This window comes from Cloeon dipterum, chromosome 1 (genome assembly GCF_949628265.1).
Source record: "Cloeon dipterum chromosome 1, ieCloDipt1.1, whole genome shotgun sequence".
Classification (NCBI taxonomy): Eukaryota; Metazoa; Arthropoda; class Insecta; order Ephemeroptera; family Baetidae; genus Cloeon; species Cloeon dipterum.
The window spans coordinates 11,065,419-11,084,267 of record NC_088786.1 but is presented as its reverse complement, the minus strand read 5'-3'; the positions used below and the strand labels follow the sequence as shown (position 1 = coordinate 11,084,267).

At 41.0% G+C, this 18,849-nt stretch overlaps 1 protein-coding gene across 1 annotated transcript; it reads left to right on the top strand.

Annotated features, from left to right (window-relative positions):
• The first annotated feature begins 1,755 nt into the window (after positions 1-1,755).
• Positions 1,756-18,838, top strand: LOC135934437 (uncharacterized). Its single transcript, XM_065476179.1, has 9 exons — positions 1,756-1,941; positions 15,864-15,969; positions 16,207-16,340; positions 16,406-16,518; positions 16,758-16,867; positions 17,247-17,322; positions 17,373-17,635; positions 17,852-18,065; positions 18,363-18,838. Exons 1-9 carry the CDS (start codon positions 1,897-1,899, stop codon positions 18,538-18,540), a joined length of 1,239 nt encoding a protein of 412 aa, XP_065332251.1. The 5' UTR covers positions 1,756-1,896; the 3' UTR covers positions 18,541-18,838.
• Positions 18,839-18,849: the final 11 nt, after the last annotated feature.

Sequence of the window (18,849 nt, the reverse complement as noted above, 5' to 3'; positions counted from 1 at the left end):
GTATTTTATCGCCGGCACAACAGCAACGAGACTGCGCACGTAGAGAGCATTTTCGCCTTATTATGGAGCTAGCTTCTTTTATGGAGAGCGCACTATTAACACTAATCAAGAAATTTTTTTAACCATTAAAATTCCCATCCGTCAAGTTTTCAAAGCTAGGCTGGGGAATGAATATACACTCCAATAGCAAAACCTTTGACTTTAGACCAGCGGGTGGTATAATCTGCCTGCAGAGCTCAAGTACTGCACTGTGTTTATTTTTTCCTTCAAATAGAAAAGTGCGTAGTCGATTAGGGTTAATAGTTGATTGCTTATGTAGCAAGGCATTGTTTTGCTAGTAGCTCTCTTGAACTAATTTGTTATTATCAAGCATTTTGTTTGAAATTACGAAAACTGCGGGAAAAATTGCAAATTAATACACTTAGTGGTCAAGCAAAAGCTAAATCTTCAGTTGGAAGTTTTTTTCGGACACTGATAACGAAAACACGCCTTTTGGTCCGAAAATATAAATGACCTCATCAAGGAGGAAATAATTCAGACGCCCTGCTCAGCCTCGCCCTGCTTCCATTACGCTGACATGTAAGCGTATTGTATAATTAATAAGGTAAAATAAAAGCACAATACCCCTGTTTGCTGTGTCTCGTTGTTTGACTGTCGGCTGAATGTGTGCAAGAGAGGAAACGTATATTATTTAAAAGTCGCACTAAAATATCATATACGAGTGAGTTCCCGCAGTGAAGCGAGCCGCATGCTTGGTCTCTCTTCCCTGTCCGGCAACTCGAAAATTCACAACGAAATATAATATTATTTGGGAGCTGGCTGTAATGATCCAAGTTTTCCATTCCGTCGCGCAATGGGTTGACTCGCAAATACCACTTGTGTGCTAGTGCTATAATAAAATTTAAATATAAGACATCTCTGCTGGCTGATTTAAATAAAGGTAAATTTTAATTGGTGTTCACGGAGCCACTAATTTTTGTTGTTGTTAATTTTTCACCTCTTTTGAGATGGGCGACCCCCTGATAGCGAACAACTAGTGAAACCGGGCCTCATTGGAGGAAGCCCAGTCTAGAAAAGATCATCTCTCGTGTTACTGATCCCGCACCGGGGTCTTTTTTTAAACGCTAGGCATTCATACTCAATAGTTTTGACTTCTAGTTGAATTTTAGGATATTATTTTAAGTGGTAGGCAAATCTATAAAAAACTAAGTTAGGCTCAGAAACATTTAGTGTTATTAGCACCTTCATAAAATTTCCATTAGTTTTCATCTTTCCTATTTGTGTAAAATAATTTAATCACCTCTATATCAGAGACACCAAACTAAATATATAATTGTTTATATTACCTAACAATTATCGAGAACCTTCTTCTTTCGCGTTTGAGCGGAAACAATAAACATAGTTTTAAAATCCCGGTGAAAAAAATCACCTGCAAGGAAGAGCAGGCGGAAAGCTGGCTAAAATTAATACGAAACCCCGCTAGGCATGCAAAATTACATGGCAAATGTGGTGTCATGTCATGCTAGCAGATTGACCGGAATTCGGGGTGCGGCCGATGCAACGTAATCTGCGGCGGATGATCGCACAGCCTGTTTCGCAGGCCTATCGATTTTTAAATCCCCTCGCTGCTGGCTGTGTACCTGCGTCAGGTGCGGACAAATTTCGCTATCCTCCTGCAGATGCCGCTCAGGGTCCGCTCTCAGGTGGGCAGCGTCGACGGCAGTCGTGGGGGCGAACCTGCTGTTTCCATTGAGTCGGTTGGCTCACGTCGGTTAGTCATTGCGGAACCTTGGTGCTGCAGCCGCCGTCCCGACCTGCATTCCAGTGTTAACTTCCCACCGACCGAAAGACCCAGGGTTGTGCACGACAGGGGCTGCCACCCTAAGAAGCGACACGATGGTGGCGACGCGCATTCTGTTCCTGGTCCTGCTCTGCGGAGGGGTAAGCGCTCATCGGTTTCACTTTCGTTTTGCGTGTGCGATATGCAAATCGAATCCTTGGCCAATCTGCCAATTTCCTGCTCATTGCTCTCGGTACGTTTCATTGCCGTACGTTTGAGGGCCGTCTTTTGTATCTCTCGATTCATATGCTTTGCGCTCTGTTAATGACAGCCTTTGATTTTTGATCATGATTGCGCTTTAAGCTCAAAGAGTAGCCAGGTGCCATGTGATTTGATGCATCGTTGAACTATTTAATTCAGGGGTTTTTCCGCTAAAACAGCAAAACTTATTTTTATGACATGATAAGCTGGGGTGTGATGAAAAAAACCGCGAATGGTATTACTTTTGCACAAATTGATGTTGAATTTAAGGTTGTATGATCGTCACTTTCATTACCAGTTGCTTGAAAAACTGACAAAAACATGTAGATACAAAATTTATTCTTAATATAGCTGGACTAGATTTGTTATATTTTATATTCCATTATCACATTTCAAGGGATTCGTTGAAAGTAATAATATATTAAGGATGAGTTTCAAAGGGCCGAGCACAAAAAGAGTTATATCAACATGTCGCGTTGTAATGAAAAATTAGGAAAGCGGAGGTCTAAATTGCAAAACTTGCAAAATAAAGAAAAATTTCCTGGGCTTTTTATAGCTTAAACCATGATAATATCAGTGATTTCGTATATTAAACGCCAGCCATACAAATCTTCTTCTTGTCATTGTCCCATACTGGGCATTTTCAGACTTCTCAGAGGTGTACCCCTAAAATCAATCGGATCCACGAATTCAATAGCAAAAAGTTGGAGTCACCTTGAAAATTCTTGGTAAATAATATTCGAGTCATAAATAATTTACTTGAGTTTGGAGTTTAAATATTTTCAAACATTGTTCGGCATTAAATCTGCATTGTTATCCAAACAGAAATAATTGTATGGACATGTGTTCATTAATGCGCATAGATCTATGTATCTTGATAAATGTTGGCACAATCCCTTCATGATTAAGATTAGTTAGCGGGAAATGCCCGTTCACCAAAGACTGCCGAAGTTCAGAATGACAAGTCAGAAATGTGTAAGAAAAAACTGTTTAGCGCACTGCTGCACAAGTAAAACCCACAACACATGTAACATAAATTGACTCATTCCTTTAGCTCAAGCACATAATAAAGCGTCAGCAGACATCGCTTTTCCTTGTTCGTGTATACACAAGAGGTGCAGCCATATTTGTGCAGAAGAAAATAAAAACGAAAAGACCTTTCTTTCAAAGCAGTCGTCATCAAAATTAAAGAAAAAAGAATGATTTTCGCATCGTCGGTGACGAGCCGCAAAATTGATCTGGGCGACGGTGCTCGCATTACGGGTGAGCGGGTGCTCACAGAGGAACCCGCTCTCGCAGCTGCAGAAACCGCTAATACCTTACATCACAGCCGAGCCGATGGAACTGCTGCTATTACGCGGCTGGAGATGCAAAGTGAAATTAACAAACTGCCCACGGCCGCGAAATGAGGAGGAGCAGATAGATATTCCGGCTCCATTATGTTTGTGTAAGGGTACATTGCACGCTATCTACGCGCGGAGAGAGATGAAAGACGACCCGCGCCGCGCTTTTTTCCATCGGTACGACCGACCGCCCACCTGCCGCAAGACAAGCCCTGATGAAGATGATGAGAGAGCAGCATTCCGGGAACGCTGCTTTTCAGATTTTTTGCTCCTGAACTGCAATTAGTCGGGGGAAAAGATATGGATGCCCGTTGGAAATTGTATATATATGCATGCAGTCGATGTGAGAAAACCAAGCAAGCGTCTGCCGCAAGATCAAGTCGCATTTTTTAGATATTCTTGCAGTTTTTTCACACCTTATTAACCTATCTCTTCGAAGCAGAAAAAAGGAAGCCTATTAAATCAACCTGGCATAATTTATTCCATCGCATGATGTATGCGTGCTCTCATTTTGGGCCTATTATCAGTCATTTGCATTTGTGGAGTTAAATTTAGTGCTTTAATGCAAATAGCGGCGATCGAGAGAGTTTGTTGTTTGTTGGCGCGGTCACGCCGGCTGCATTTAGACAAACTAGATGATTCCACGCCGCAGTGGCTGCTCTGCCACCACACACTCGTGGTCCACGCAGTTGCATTCTCATTCTAATTTACAGTTTGATGATATTCGGCCGCTGAGCGCGAAACTGCGCGTTTAACTCTTTATTAGATCGTTTTGTTGCGGGGCGGGACACACCGCGAGGGTTGCATGCTCCTTGTTTCGACTGAAAACAAGGAGGTGTGCGTGAGAGAATTTTTCACTTTTTTCACCCTCTCTAGGCTGGAATAAGGTCATTTTGCTTCTCCGGCCGCAGGCAGACAGATGCTTCACTAGACACACTGTTTCTGCTGCTGATGCAGGGGGAAGCTGGGGCTTTCATAAAAGTTGATGCGCTCAAAGGAAAATGTTCGCGCCGAGCAAATTTTGCGTGTACCTCAGAGCTCATCCGAGCGTGCGAACGTGAAATATAGCCCGTGTAAATCACTGTGAGGTTCTAAATGCTTCATTTCAGACCTACGACCCATGGCTTTTTAGGATGGAAAGATGAAAGGAAGTTGAAAACAAGTTTATATCTTACAAAAAGCACATTTTCAGAACAAAATGGAAGCGCTCGTATTATGCCCAACTTAATTAAGTTTAAATTTTGTTTTTGCAAATCCAGAAAACCTGTTAAAAATACAGTTATTCTACGAAATGCAAATTAACCTCATTATTCGCACATCAATTCATCTGCTGAGTCAAGTACAACATTATTCAACAATTATTACTCAACCGTAAAAAGATATGCATTTTAAAACAAATTCATAGCATTTTCACATTCGCTTAGAATTTAAATGTAACTGCCTAATGCATAAAATTCACAATGTGCGGCCGTAAGTTTTCACTTAAGTTGCACGTTTGAATCCATATTCAAGCACCAAACACTTGCGGCGAACAGAAGGTTGGTTGTTGTCACGCGCGCGGGCGAGGCGCAGCGAAGATATTATGTGCAAATAGGCTCATTGTTCTGCTAATAATGAAGCAATCGAGTGGACGAAAACCCTGACTCACGTCAAAATATAGGCGCACAACAAAATATGCACATTCGACACAAAAAGCCGGCGTCGTCGTTCCGAGCCGGTAAAGTTTGCTTGCCCAACGAACGCGTGCATGTGATTATAACCCTTGCAAAAGCAAATAATAGCATTGCACTCGAGACGATGTAAGATAATCACGTGGCCTGCTGAAAGTGAGCGTTTTCGGTCATTCTCTGCTGATAAACAACGTAATAATGGATTAAATTTGCGTGGGTCGTTGCGTGCTGCTGCCTCCGACGTTGCTTAACGCCCTCTACGCATCTCACCTGCTCGATAACGACCTGCGAGGACGCAATCTTTTGAGCCAAAAAGCTCTTCCAGCAACGTTTGCAGAATCTATTATTATTTATTATCGTCATCTTTGCGGCATGAGTATGTTCGCAGCCGCGAAAATTAACAGCCTTTGATCTGGTGCACTGTGAGCACGCGGTGGAAACTTTTACTTTCCAAAAGCTGCTGTCGGCCAAATAGGAAATTATTCCCTCGGCGGAAAGCTGCTCGAGACAAGTTTATGGCCCTCCGTGTTAAACGCCGAGTTCAAGCGGCTCATACAATTTAAAACGCCGCATTTCTAATTGTTTTTTCCGTCTGCTTGGCAAGTTTATCCGCCTGGAGTGCTTCCAGAGGAGTTCACAAAACCGTTTTGCTCACCCAATTTTTAGCGACAATTACACCCGGCCTTGTGTGCTCGGCGAAATTTTACTAACTTGAGCAAGCATTGGCGGAATTACATGGGGCTTAATTCAAGAATCGCTCTTGCTTTTAATTTCCACAATTGAATTTAAAACGTGTTAATTGAAAAATGAGCAGGTATTGTCAGCCTCAAAAGTAGTCCAAGGCAAGTGATGATTGTATCAAACTGCAAAGTATGCCGGCAAAGCACTCATGCATTTGAAAATTTTGCATTTTAGGTTTATATTTATTTATTCCATTTCAATTAAAATAAGCCTTTCATGTTTCGATCAGCTTGTGCTTTTCATTGATTCGATCTCTTGGCGTACAACTGACAGAAAAGAACATTGAAAAAGAATAGTGGTTGGTGCGCGTGCTTTGGAATTCAGGAGATGCGAAGCAATATTCTTTGTTCGTCTTTTTGACTCGCTGCCAGGAGGTTTAACTTTTCAGTCAGGTGTGTCGATCGGAATGCGGTGCGTTTTCTTATATATATAGCAGCTGGAAGCTGGCCCTCAAGTTGGATGGTTGCGTATCGCCCAGGATGTTTCCTCACCGCGACAGAAAAAAATCACTGTTATGTTAAATTTGTCTACAAGGCTGGAACAATATTTTCATATTACTTTAAATTTATTCACCAAAGAAAGTGAAATTATCAATTCCACGTGCAGTGGCCCAAAATTTCCCAGCGTTGTGAATCGCAACCAGTATAAAATTCAACGTGCTTCCCAGGGTCGTAATTAATCGGACCCTCATATTTCACTTCATACTCGTTCAGTTTAAAAACAGGCCAAGATCACTTAATATCCTCTCTTAATTGGTGTAAAAATACTAAATTGAACATTATCGTAGTGGTCCTGCTTGAAGCAGATTCCAAAGGATTGAATAATTTTGGCCAGCGGCGAATCAGCTTTCCATTACATCCATTTTGCCTTAAGTACTTGCTTACGCCAGTGGTCGGTGTAATCTATCGCTTAGAATATAACAACCCAAGTCTGTCTGAGGCAACAAAAGGGGCCATCCAATATCGCAATACAAAGCCGACGCCTGCCCAGGCGGCCGCCGACGGAGCCTGCCTGCGCTAAATTTGAAACGTGCTTCTACGAGAGACAGAGGCGGCGGCGATATATTACACAAATTCGGTGCTGATCCCGACACCAGCAGACACAGAGGCTGGATGCGAATGGAACACAGCACACTCTATTCGCGCACGCATGCACAATCTATGTATACAGCGCGGCAGAAAGTGTGACATACTTATCTCTCGCTGTACCCAACGAGCCAGAGTCAGTAGAAAGTGAGAGAGACAAAGGTTGTTGCCCGCCAGAGCTAAAAGCCCTGCGCATTGTGTATGTTCTCCTGCCACCGTCAATAATTCACTCTCAGGCCAGTTTTAACATACTGTCCTGCGGGATTTGAGGCGAAGACCCAATGGCTTCACCTGTAATAACATTTAAGACTCTCGATCGTGACACCACACAGCATCATCGAAGTTTGCCATACAAAGGAACTTTTGCGATTTGCCGAAAAGTTAGACAATTAATAAAAATATACCTCAAAATAGCATTCAATCGATTTCATGATCGATCTAACAAAATAACAAATTGTATACAGAGAAATTCAATAAGAATGAAAAATATATGTTTGGAATAGCCGCAACCTTTTTTTACCTTTCGTTTAATATATATAGTGCGTATAGTTGTTTTTTCTCACATTTGGTCTTTAACCTTTCCAAAATTTCCGCTTTTAATTTATCAAATAAATTTTAATGAGTTTTCCTTAAATCCTCATTTGGATATATCATAAGAGCCACAGCAGAAATAAGCTAAAAGTGTCCGTGATTGTATTACATTATTTGGTCCTATTCAACATGCAACAAATTAGACTAATTTGAAAAAATATAAATACAAGAACAACTATTGGCTACCTCAAGCGGGTCTAGCAAATAGACAAATAGAGTAGTTTTCTGACAAATCAGCATTTATTGCGTTAGAAATATAACAAAATATATGTTGTCATTTAGATTAAGCACGAGTAAAATCAGTCCGAGAAATGAACGAGTGCGAAAAGCTATTCTCTGTCCTGTCCACTAAGCTAGACCGCCGGCATTATTTGAATGCGTTTTCTCACCAAAAGCAATTTACTTTGGACGTGGCCTTTGTTCCTTTAAACGTGTGCTAATTTTCATTTAAACACCTCATCCAAGAACAGGTCGTGAGAATGTGAAAAAATCACGTTCGCGCTGAATAAATTATCGTATCCGGTCGGCTGTCACGATTGTCTTTTGTCGAATGTTGTAGCAAAAGCTTTTTACTACTGTTATTTCTTCTGCTCGAAAGTGCAATTAGAAGAAAGCACCGTTTATTTATATTTGTCCCATCCGCTAAGTAAGCTGTGCTTTAAATTGAGTGTTTTCGTGTCTCTTCGCTCTCTATACTTTACTTTCGTGTTCATAGATTTTTGGCCGCGAAGCGTGGAATTGTAATAAAAGACCGACTTTCTACCGCGAGTGCGTTTTTCACGATATTTATCGACAAGGCCCATATGTTGCTTAATTTTACATTTATCACCCCGAGAATGGTGGCTGCTGATGGCATTTTTGCACACAATTTGCGCTTCAATTTTACTCCATAACCTGATCAATAAACTTTTATAAATTTCACGAGCAAATTAGAAAGGTTGGTGAAATTTGGCAGCACAAATTTCCCACATCAACATTTCTCAGGTCAATTCATGTTGCGGTATAAACATCGTTGCTGCTGTCGAATTCTCGCGCTGATTTTTAGCTTTTGTCTTACAAAGACCAATCAACAAAAACAACACGAGAAAGGAATTCTAACCATTTTTGCAATTTTATCTTTTGTATCCATACCAGGCCCCTTTATCGAAATAAATTTGTGTGCTGTCTGTTTACCTTAAGAGATGGACGTTTCTGCTCCTCGTAAAACCGGGAATGTAACTGAAAATTATAATTGCTTTTGAAAAACGACCCTCGTAAACAGAATCCTTGCACGTGCAACCATTATATGTGAGCTGAATTTAATTTTTTGTGCGCCGTCGTCTGCGAGAAGCAGTAAAAATAATTAATAATATCTCGCTTTTTCACCGGCAAAATGGCTACTTTCAAAACTATATACCCGCGCTCAGGTTTCTTCTCTTGTGCCATCTCAGGGGCCTTTTACACGAGAAAAACACAAGCGTTGCTGACCATAAATTTTATCACAGGCACAGCCAATTATCCGGAATCTCAACACCTAGCAAGCACGTCACTAAATCAAAACTATTTTCGCACAGCCTAGACCTCTGCCTTGACTGTAATTTAATTTCCAGCTTGACAAACGAGAAGGAGTGATGCATTGCCGCTTCCTTTCTCGCGCATCTCACGACTTAAATTTACGTCCAAGTGATTCTCGTCTCTCTGCACGGATCTTTTGTTTGATATTTATGCTAATGAGTCGAGCAAATCCGAGGGAAAAAAATTATTCCCCAATGTCACGTAGGGTAGAGTGCAAAATAAAGTATTATATTGGCTTTAAGTGCTAGGCAAAATTAGCATTCTGATCAGCTCCGGGAACTGGTTTCGCTTAATAAGCGAGACTCTGCTGCTGAAAGTACGAAAAAATCGTGGAGACCGTGTCGATATTATGGCTGCAGCACGATTAAGGCAAAACGCTCCAAATCCGGCTATGAATTTAATTAGATGTTTTTCCCTTTCAAACAGTATAATTTGAGACCATAATATGAGCAATATAACTATAATATTTCAAGGAGCAGACCAGTAAGGTATCATAATTGATACAGTAAACTGGAAACTGATGAATGGTATAGAAAAAATGGAAAATTTCAAAGCTAATTAATGTTCGATATAGATATAATCAGACGCAAAAATATTGCATGCGTTGCACGCTGCGATAACGACGGAGTTGCGCACAGAAGAGCGCTCCGTGAATCACATGTTTGCGCAAACCTTTAGCATTCCATCTCGGCAATCTTCTAAAATGTTGAGAAATAACTTGCAAAAACAGCATCATATAAGAAGAATGGAATCGCTGCAGCACTGCCTATATAGAGCCATAGAGCTGAGCGAAATATTGATTTTCTGCTTGTCTGTCTCTATTTGCTCAGGTGTTCAGCAGAGGACGGCGTTTCGGCGATCGAAGGACGAGACACGAGTCTGTGGCTGAATGCCAATTTACTCGAATTCGCCGCACCACATCCTCTTTGACCCAAAAGCCTTGTCTTGTTTTGCCCTAAAGAGGAGAAATAAGTCTCGTTCGCGCGCGCAACCACATAATATAAAATGTATTTACGAGCTGCTGGCCGGGGTTGCGACACTATCCATGTGCGAGAGGACAATTTATCCGCATACCCCGCGTCACGCTGTTTTTCCCACTCGCATCCTTGCTGGATTGCTCGGCACTCTCAATGTCTCGAGCAAAGCAATTAATTAATGTGTGCGGCGCGGCGTGCGTGCGAGCATCTCGCACAGCGGGCAATCAATCGGCTGTTTTGATTCCGAGTCGCCGCACGCCAATAATTGATTCGCATTCTTGACTTTGAACCACACAGGCAAAGGCAAGAGAGGGATTTCTCCGCCCGCATGCTCACGTGCGCGGGCTGATTGTTTGTTTTGTTGATGCTCTTGGGAAATCTCTTACGAATCTGCACAGGTGCAGGATCTCTAAGCTGAGAGCTCACAGATTTTTTGTCTTCCATTCAAACTCGCGTAGGCCGAGACGCGAGCGATCTGCAAAAAGCACGGTGCTTTGCATTTTAATGGCTTGTCTTGTTCTGTCGGCTGGCAAAGTCTGAGCTAATAAAAACATTTTTATTCCTTTTTATATGTGTTTATCGTACTGAATCATAAAATATTCAACTTGCAACCTATCACAGAATGAGAAGAAAGTTGCGCCCAAGCAAATTGTTTATTTAAATTATGTAAAACAAAAAATATGCAATTTTACCAAAAAAATTAAACATGAGAATAGTCTTCTGAATGAAGCACCAAAATTTCACTCCTAAGATTATGGAGAAAAATGCGAAGCATTACTGAAGAGATTATCCAACAGGTTCCTAAAAAGTGAAACGCTAGAAAAGTTCACATGGCAATGTTGATTTTACAAAAATGCCGGTCGACGCACCTACTTGAAGAGCAATCAAGTTGGAATTATGCAATTAAACTCTATGACCGTCTCTCTAATTAAGAGAATCGCTGCGTTGCGATTATGTGTCGTCTAAGTTGCATCCAAACAACTTTTTCTTGAAATAGAAACGCGTGGGATCGTTTGTGCGGTTAATAGAGAGGCGGAGGAACTGAAAACGAAAGCACTCGCCACCTCTTTCTCTAGCTGACTTGAAATAATAACAATAACTCTCGAGACATGAAATGCACCATTCGTGTATGCTGGAAATAAAATCAGCGAGAGTGAATTAGCGAACGAGGCGGCGACATTCTCCTTTCTGCTCGAGCCAACAACTCGCTCACGGCACCATAAATATATATAAGCAGTGACCACCCTATATGGAGTGGAAGGTGCGTAGGCTGCTGGAATAATATGTGTTTGGTAACTCTCTGCGTGCACAGACGCTTTGCCAAGGCTCTGCTTGTGTTGGCGTACGTCATTTGAATCATGTTATTTAATTTAAACTTGTCGCCTCAACAGCTACAACAGCGGCTTCTTTTTTAACCTCCGCGCTAGGAAATTTCAATTAAAAACGGTTGATTAGAGGCATTGAAAAATTAGTTAAGTATGTATGTAATAATAAAAAAATGAAAAAATTATCCTTGGATTTTTTTGGAAAATCTCTTTGTTTTGTCAGACATTATTACAGACACAAATAATGAGAGCCATATATGCTTGTGGCAAAAATTGCATTTTTATCAAGCCCAAATACATTACATTTTCATGCCTACTAAATTATAGGCAATATTTAGTCATATATGTACAAGTAGATTTCATCACTCTCGGAAGGCTCTTATCTCAGCAGTGGAAAGTCATTTCCTTTCCACGCCGACTCGAATCGAATTACCACCTCCATAATGGATTACATGCAGACATTGTGAGTTCTGCTGAGGCAACCCGCAGCACTTCTGCTTTCTGCTGAGAGATGTTGCAACCCAATCTTGAAAAATAATGCTTCATGTGTGCGAGCGTGCGTCGAGAAACGCGTGATGCTGCCAGCATGGGAGATTTCCTGAAATGATATTCCAATTTGTTGCTTGTCTGGCATATAAAGGATTTTCATTGAAAAATGCACGAGTGTGCTTCTCAGCGTGTATAATTAAAATGTTCGAGGAATCCGACCGCTCATGTCTGTTAGATTAAAGCTATGAGCAAGATTGCTCTTTCACATCACGGTACTATTCATTTTCAGAAATCATTTAACAATGGAGGGAATGGAATTTCAAAGTAAACATTAACATTTCAACCGTTTAATCAGGTTAATATCTTCAAATTAATTTTCAGTTATTCGAAAAATTTCAATTGGAATTTCAGCTTGAGGCTTGAGATTCTAAATTTTCACTTAACTCCATCGTAATAATAAATTAAACTAGATCATTTAAAATCACTGACAAAGGATACTTTGAAATTCTGTTGGAACCCAACGGTCAGAAAGAGAAACATTTTTTCCTCATCTTTGAAATCCTCCAACATTTTCCTGCTGATGTCGCTGTAATATGGGCTGGAAATGGCAATGCGGTGGAAAGAGGAAAATGCGGACTTCATGGAATGTCGCACATTACACTGCACGAGAGTTAGACCATTAGGTTTTTTCTGGATGCTCAACAATAGTGACTTTTCTGTCTTTGATGTGTGCGCTGTCTGTGTCACGTAAGTTGGAATGGGCTGCATTTGCATTCCAAAGCCCTGCCTCTTGCATAATACAATGCACTTCCCCTTTTAAATGTGCTTCATAAATCGAGAGAATTTCTTCCGCTGAGTTATAACTGAACACGAAGACAAACAGTGCTAACGTGGTCTAGCTGCCAAGGGCACGTTAATTTGTTGCAAAATTTGACTGGAAAACTCGATTTGGGCCTGCGTGTTGTCTCTTTTGCAAGTGGCCTTTGCCAAAAACGACACTTGTGCAATGTTTCAGCGCAGTTTGCTTGCTGCGTGTGCGCGAGCCCCGAAAAGCCAGCGGGCGCGTGTGTGCTGAATTAATAAAGAGCTGTCTGTCAACGTGCCGAAAAACTGGCTAGCATATTAAAACATTTAACCGAGAGGCCAACGTCGTTTTTCCAAAGCCGCGCTTTCTGAATAGCTATGTTGATTGATGTTGGTTCTGGCGCGCATAACAAAGGCGAACTTTAATGAATCTCGGCGTTTAATTGCGTGTCTTAAACGAAACCCGAGCAAGCAACAAAGGCGTCTATTACACACATGATTTTCATTATTTCGAGAGCAGCGTCCGCACTGAAAAGCAGCCGCATCTCGCTCACCTGACCCTGGTTCGTTCCATCCTGGGCGGCCTTGATGCAGATATATATGTATGCGCGTATGTGGCGCGCTATGGTATGTGGGAGGCGCGCGGTTGTCGAGATCGAGAGCTGCTGCAGCCTCTGCTCGCCGACCGACCGCACCACAAGGACACTCGCGCCAAGGCTTATATGGGCACCCCGCGCGAACATTCGACGTCCTGATGGCGAAAGGGTGGAGAGAATCGATTAGTGTTCATCTGTTGCGTTCCGTTCGCACTCTGACGCGTGGGACCGACGAACACAAATTACAGCAAATTAGTCAGGGCCAAATTTTAGACTTGGATTAGTGTTTTTCCCCTTATGTCAGGATTTTAGACCAACAATTTTGTATGAGCATAGCTTAAAAATTCCTAAAAGAAAAATTGCAGCGAAATAATATTTGCTCCAATTTATTTTTATATTATTTCAACTTAATAGCCTTCCATTCTTATTAATTTGCCTATGGGAGTAGCCATTTTAAGATCAATTAATATTTATTGATACTTCCACGTCCTTTTAGATTTGTTTAGTCAAGTACAATAGTCAATCGACTACCCATGACAGCCTACTTGATTCGAGAAAAACACCAAACACGTCTGATATCCAAGGTCTTAAATCAATGAATGATATAAATTAGGATTTTATTTATATTTAGTGCTCTAACAATAACTTCTGTGTATAATGAATAATCCAACTTTAAAATTCATTTACCAGTAAAAAATGGTTTATCGAAACTATATAGTTACCCTAATAGTGTATTTGACTTTAAAACTTTTAAATTAAGACAACATTAAAATTGAACTAATATAAACCTTTTGGTGCTATTATTTGCACCGTGAATCCTCGTTTTAGAGCAGTTACTTTTGTGGCAGCGGCAAGCGAGTGCTTTTCAAAACCGCGAAAACATTAGCCGTCGATTCTCGTCACTGATTTTTGACGCGCGGGTCTAACCTTGTGGTTTTGCTATATGCTCTACAATGCTCAAATGAATTTACGGAAAGATGATGTTCAGACTTTTGAACTGAAAAAACAGAAATAAAGAAGAGAATTGAGAAGTACTACTTCACTCCTTTTCAAGATGAGAATATTTTTTTGTCAAGAGCGAACTCTTGGCTGGCAGGTTTGATATATTGGATGGATTTAGAAAAGTTTCTTGAGTGTTACGCCACGTTTATTGCATTTACAAGTTGCCTTCTCCGTTTGATATGCTGGAAGCGGAAAAATAAGTTGCGAAAAGTTTTGCGTGGTGGAAAAGTTCATATTGCCCCGCTGCGTGAAACGCAATGTTTTATCTTTTCAAAAATGAATACTAACTTTTTCAAAAGGTTGAATGTCAAGCTAGAGGAGATTCAAAAGTTTAAAATGAGCACCGGACAAAGAAAGAGTTTTCATTGCTACTAATGGGAATTCATTCATCTCTCTCTCTCTGCCTTGAAAAACTAACAAAAGTTCAGCAGGTCTTCGTATAATTAGTTATAAAAATGGAGCATCTAAATTGACAGAGTTTAAATGTAGTTTGATACGGAGAAGATAATTATCGTTTGTGTCCATATTTTTTCCTAGAACCAAATCAACTTATATTTATATGTCTCAATCTCAAGGCAGGTAAAAAAAATCAACGCCGTGGTGTTGTTTCTATGGTGCTCCATTTCACAATGGCAAGAGGGTAATAAAATTATCGCGTCATTAGTGCCTGGCGCGGTTTCATCAGCAATTCTTAATTTACTCTCATCTGCGCCATGGAAAAATAGCGTAATGAAAGGAAACCGCGCTCAGAATACCATTAGCAGCAACGGCAGTGCTCTCCAAATCTTTCTTAATGACCAATGCGAAGAGTAGCTGCTGCAGAGTGGAAAATCTCAATTAGTAAACGAGACGGCAGCCAGCATAATTCTCCAGCTGGATACGTATACGTAATTGTTTAGCTGCGGTCGAATGAATGATGTGAACAACGCCGTGCGAGGAAAATTGAGAGATGCATAAAATCCTCCAGCGTTTCCTTTCCATCCAATATATAATTCGTTAGAAAGTTCGAATTTCAGCTCCCTCAGAGTCTGGTCGATTCTGAACACTTGTCCACTTATATCCTCTATTTTCGAAGCTAATCCGACTGAGATCTCGGCGTCGCTCTCACTTTCTGTCGGGCCAACAATGGATTAGCCCCTTCCGTACCGCGGGCAGATTTATGTTTTTAATGACAAGTGCATGCACGAGCTGCTTATCTCTGGCTCTCCACAATTATTCCCAATCTCCGGACATAAATTTCATCTCGCCGAGACAATTTAATCTGAATGCGTGCGGGAGAGAGAAAAAAAGCGAAACCACCAACGATGATTTCTTGCTGCTCCGCAGGATGCTGGCTGGTTTTACCGCAAATTATATAAAACCACCTGAGCATTATTTGTGTGAATACGAGACTCGTTCTCATAAACCGCCGGCTGTAAATTACTATGCCATTTTTATTTCCTTCCTTTTTCACCTGTGCGCGAAACGTAATCGCTTCGCTCCCGTCTCTCGTTCCAATGCCAGAGAGTACGAAAGTGGGCGCTGAAAAAGCAGTTGAGCCAATTATTCTCGCTGTTGTTACACATTTTGCTCTTCCCACAGCCAGCAACGAGCGACCAGTCGATCAGGAAGTGCGCGTGATTAATTCTTGCTCTTTTGTTTGCAGGCCGCCCTCGGACAACTGGTGGACAAAGACTTTGCGCCCACGGTCACCGCAACATGCAAAGCGGGACACATGACCATCAAAGTGGTCACGAGTCAAAATTATGTTGGTAAGAAATTAAATGTCATGATTGCTGTATTCATTTTGCTAAATATTGGCAAATTTTTAACAGTGTTTTCTTTTAATTAAAATATCTTTGAAGTTTTTCCAATTTTATAAAATTGTTTATTCATACATATTAAATAGTCAAATCATATGAAATAAAATACAGTAGCTAGAAATTGGAACAGAGCTAGAAAATTAACGCTTGTGCGAATGGTTAAACTAAATTTATTATGAATCATAGGAACTGTGCACGCTCGCGATTTCCGAACATCCAACTGTATGGCGGTGGGCAATGGCACCACAACCACTTCTCTGGAGTTGAACCTTCTGGCGGCCAAAGGTGCCCGCGACTACTGTGGTGTTCTCGTAAACAACGTGAGTTTTTTCACCTCGCACGCGACATTAAACTACGGAGTCTAAAAATCTCGTCCCTGTTCTAGAAAGCGGACGAGCGGTCAGTTCCGATAGCCGTTCGCATCCACAAGACGCTTGAATTGGCCGATGACAAGTTTTATGTCATCACTTGCGGCAAGGCCGGCTTCAAGAACGCGAGGTAATGAGCCGCGAAATTTTCTCTTGCAAAAAAGGTTTATACAGAATGACGATACACACGTTTTAGTGCAGAGGAGATTACTGCAGTTAATAAAAAGACTGCCTTTCTGGCTCTTTAAAAAGAGTCTCTGCTTTAATTGTGTCTCTCGTTAGATGGGATTACACCAGTGTGTTTTGTGCCTGCCCATTTCGGGAGATTGGAATTTTTATTCTAAGCAGATTACGCGGGCATTGTTCCAGGAACGAGACGGCCTTGGTGAATTTGGCGCTTATTGACAGGGACAGGCCGGTTTACGAGGCCGTCTACGGTCACACGTACACCCTCAGAGCGTCCATCTCACGACCAGACGGTAATTTTTTCAATTTTAATATACGCATTTGATTGTCAGACAAAGTCGAATTCTTGTCGGTCTGGGCATTTTTTCAGTGCATATAATGTTTCGAGAATTTCGTGTTTTTTTTAAATATCTAAATTAAAATGTTAAAAAATGTTATTGATACAAGTCAACGTATACATTTTTATGATCACATTTTGGAGAAATAAACCGATTTGAATTGAATAAAAATATTAGTGAAATTTAGCATTGCTAGACAATTTGTAGCAGATTTAACTTCTAATTGAAATATACTTCGAACAATTTTTTGGTTCGCTATAATTCGATTACTAATTTAAGTCTGCGTGATAGACCGAAACAGACTAATTAAACTTAACGTATAAATATTCTAAAGGTTCCTACGGTATCAACGTGAAGTCGTGCTTCGCCTTCAACAAGCAGAACAAAACGGAATTGATTGACGATCAAGGGTATTTTACCGTTTCACACCTGTGCGCTCGGCTAATTCAAAACCAATTAGGTGTCCCTTGCCGGGCGGCGTCATCTCCCGCTTCCGCTACAATGAGAACCTCGGTGTGGCCGACGCAACCCTCTACTCCATGTTCAGATTCCAGGACAGCAATGAAATCCATTTCCAGTGCGACCTAGCAGTCTGCAAAGGCGCGTGTCCTGAACCCAAGTGCGACGGGCAGAGTAAGGCACTAACTGACGAGAGCGCTGAGCAAAACGGAGGACTCTTGGCCAGCACCAACGTTTTTGTGCTTGAACCCGGACAACCATCAAGTGAGATTCACTTTTGTGTTGCTATAGATATTTTACGAGCCAGTTTAAATTAAAGCGAAAATAATTTCCCCTCTTTTTATTTTTAAGACCGTCATAAAAACTTTTATATCGCTTCTTGCCATTTTATTTAAGGAAGAAATTTTCTTACCGACTCTAGAAATAAATGTTATGAAATAATTCATATTTACGCGTCAAATAAATTTTCGGAATTTTCAGTTGCTGCCCTTTGCGACGGAATCCACCCGTCGTGGCTTCTGTGGCTGTGCGTGGCGTTCGGCGTGCTCTTCCTCATCATGTTGATCATCAATATTTTCCTCTGCTCGGCCATGTCTTGTGCATGCGCCAGAACCGAGATTATCGAGAAGGACCCCAGCATCATCGAGGAGTATGATCCATACAGAACTTGGCAGGACTCTCACTATGGATCTAGGTAATATAAATTCATGAGTTGAATGTGTCGCAGCTATTTTGACTGCTCCGTTGAACAGCAAGTCAAGCGCGAAATCTTGCTTGACCCTCGGTTTTATGAAGAGAAAATGATTACATTTTCAGAGGCCTTTCTCATTTTAGTTGCTCATTTCATACTGAGCGTTGAGCCTTGATTAACTCGTCAATAACAATTTTATGAAAAAGTAATTTGCATTAATGTAATTAGTTGATATCTGCTTTTCCCCTTCTTTTTACATAAAAAATCTTAAATTTTCTAGCAAGAACTAATATTTTCTAGGTACTCTCTGAACGCAAAGCCAGGTTACATGTCTGGTGGTTCGACAATGAACTCGACTCGATCCGTGTCGACCAACAGCGACCACTACGCGATCGTGCACTCGCGGCCTGGCAGCAGGTACTCAGGACACCAAAACAGGGCAGGCTCGGCGATGGGCTCGCACTACTCGGGAAAGTGAATGAGTAGACGATGGAAAATCGCAAATACTGCCTTTTGCCATATTAGAGGATGAGAGTGACCAGTTTGAAATTTTTCTGCGGCAGTGTTTTTTTGACCCTCTGATGAATGTTGTGACTGAGAGACATTCTATTTTTCAATAATTGTGTGAAAGTTGAATTTTAGTAAATGTTTCTGATGACCATATGTGTTTTAACAACCAACTCTTAATAGAATCTATGTATGAGTATGATTTTTTTAATTTTGTGAATTAAAACTGTTACCCTATTTGTAAATAAATAAATTTACACAAAATTACACTTCAATTGTT

What these genes read in the sequence shown, in the direction of transcription:
- LOC135934437 (XM_065476179.1), top strand. Translation starts at nt 1,897, where the DNA reads ATGGTGGCGACGCGCATTCTGTTCCTGGTCCTGCTCTGCGGAGGG. An exon ending in TGGTCCTGCTCTGCGGAGGG is followed by an intron (nt 1,942 to 15,863) that starts GTAAGCGCTCAT and finishes TTTTGTTTGCAG; the next exon opens with GCCGCCCTCGGACAACTGGT. An exon ending in GACTCTCACTATGGATCTAG is followed by an intron (nt 18,066 to 18,362) that starts GTAATATAAATT and finishes AATATTTTCTAG; the next exon opens with GTACTCTCTGAACGCAAAGC.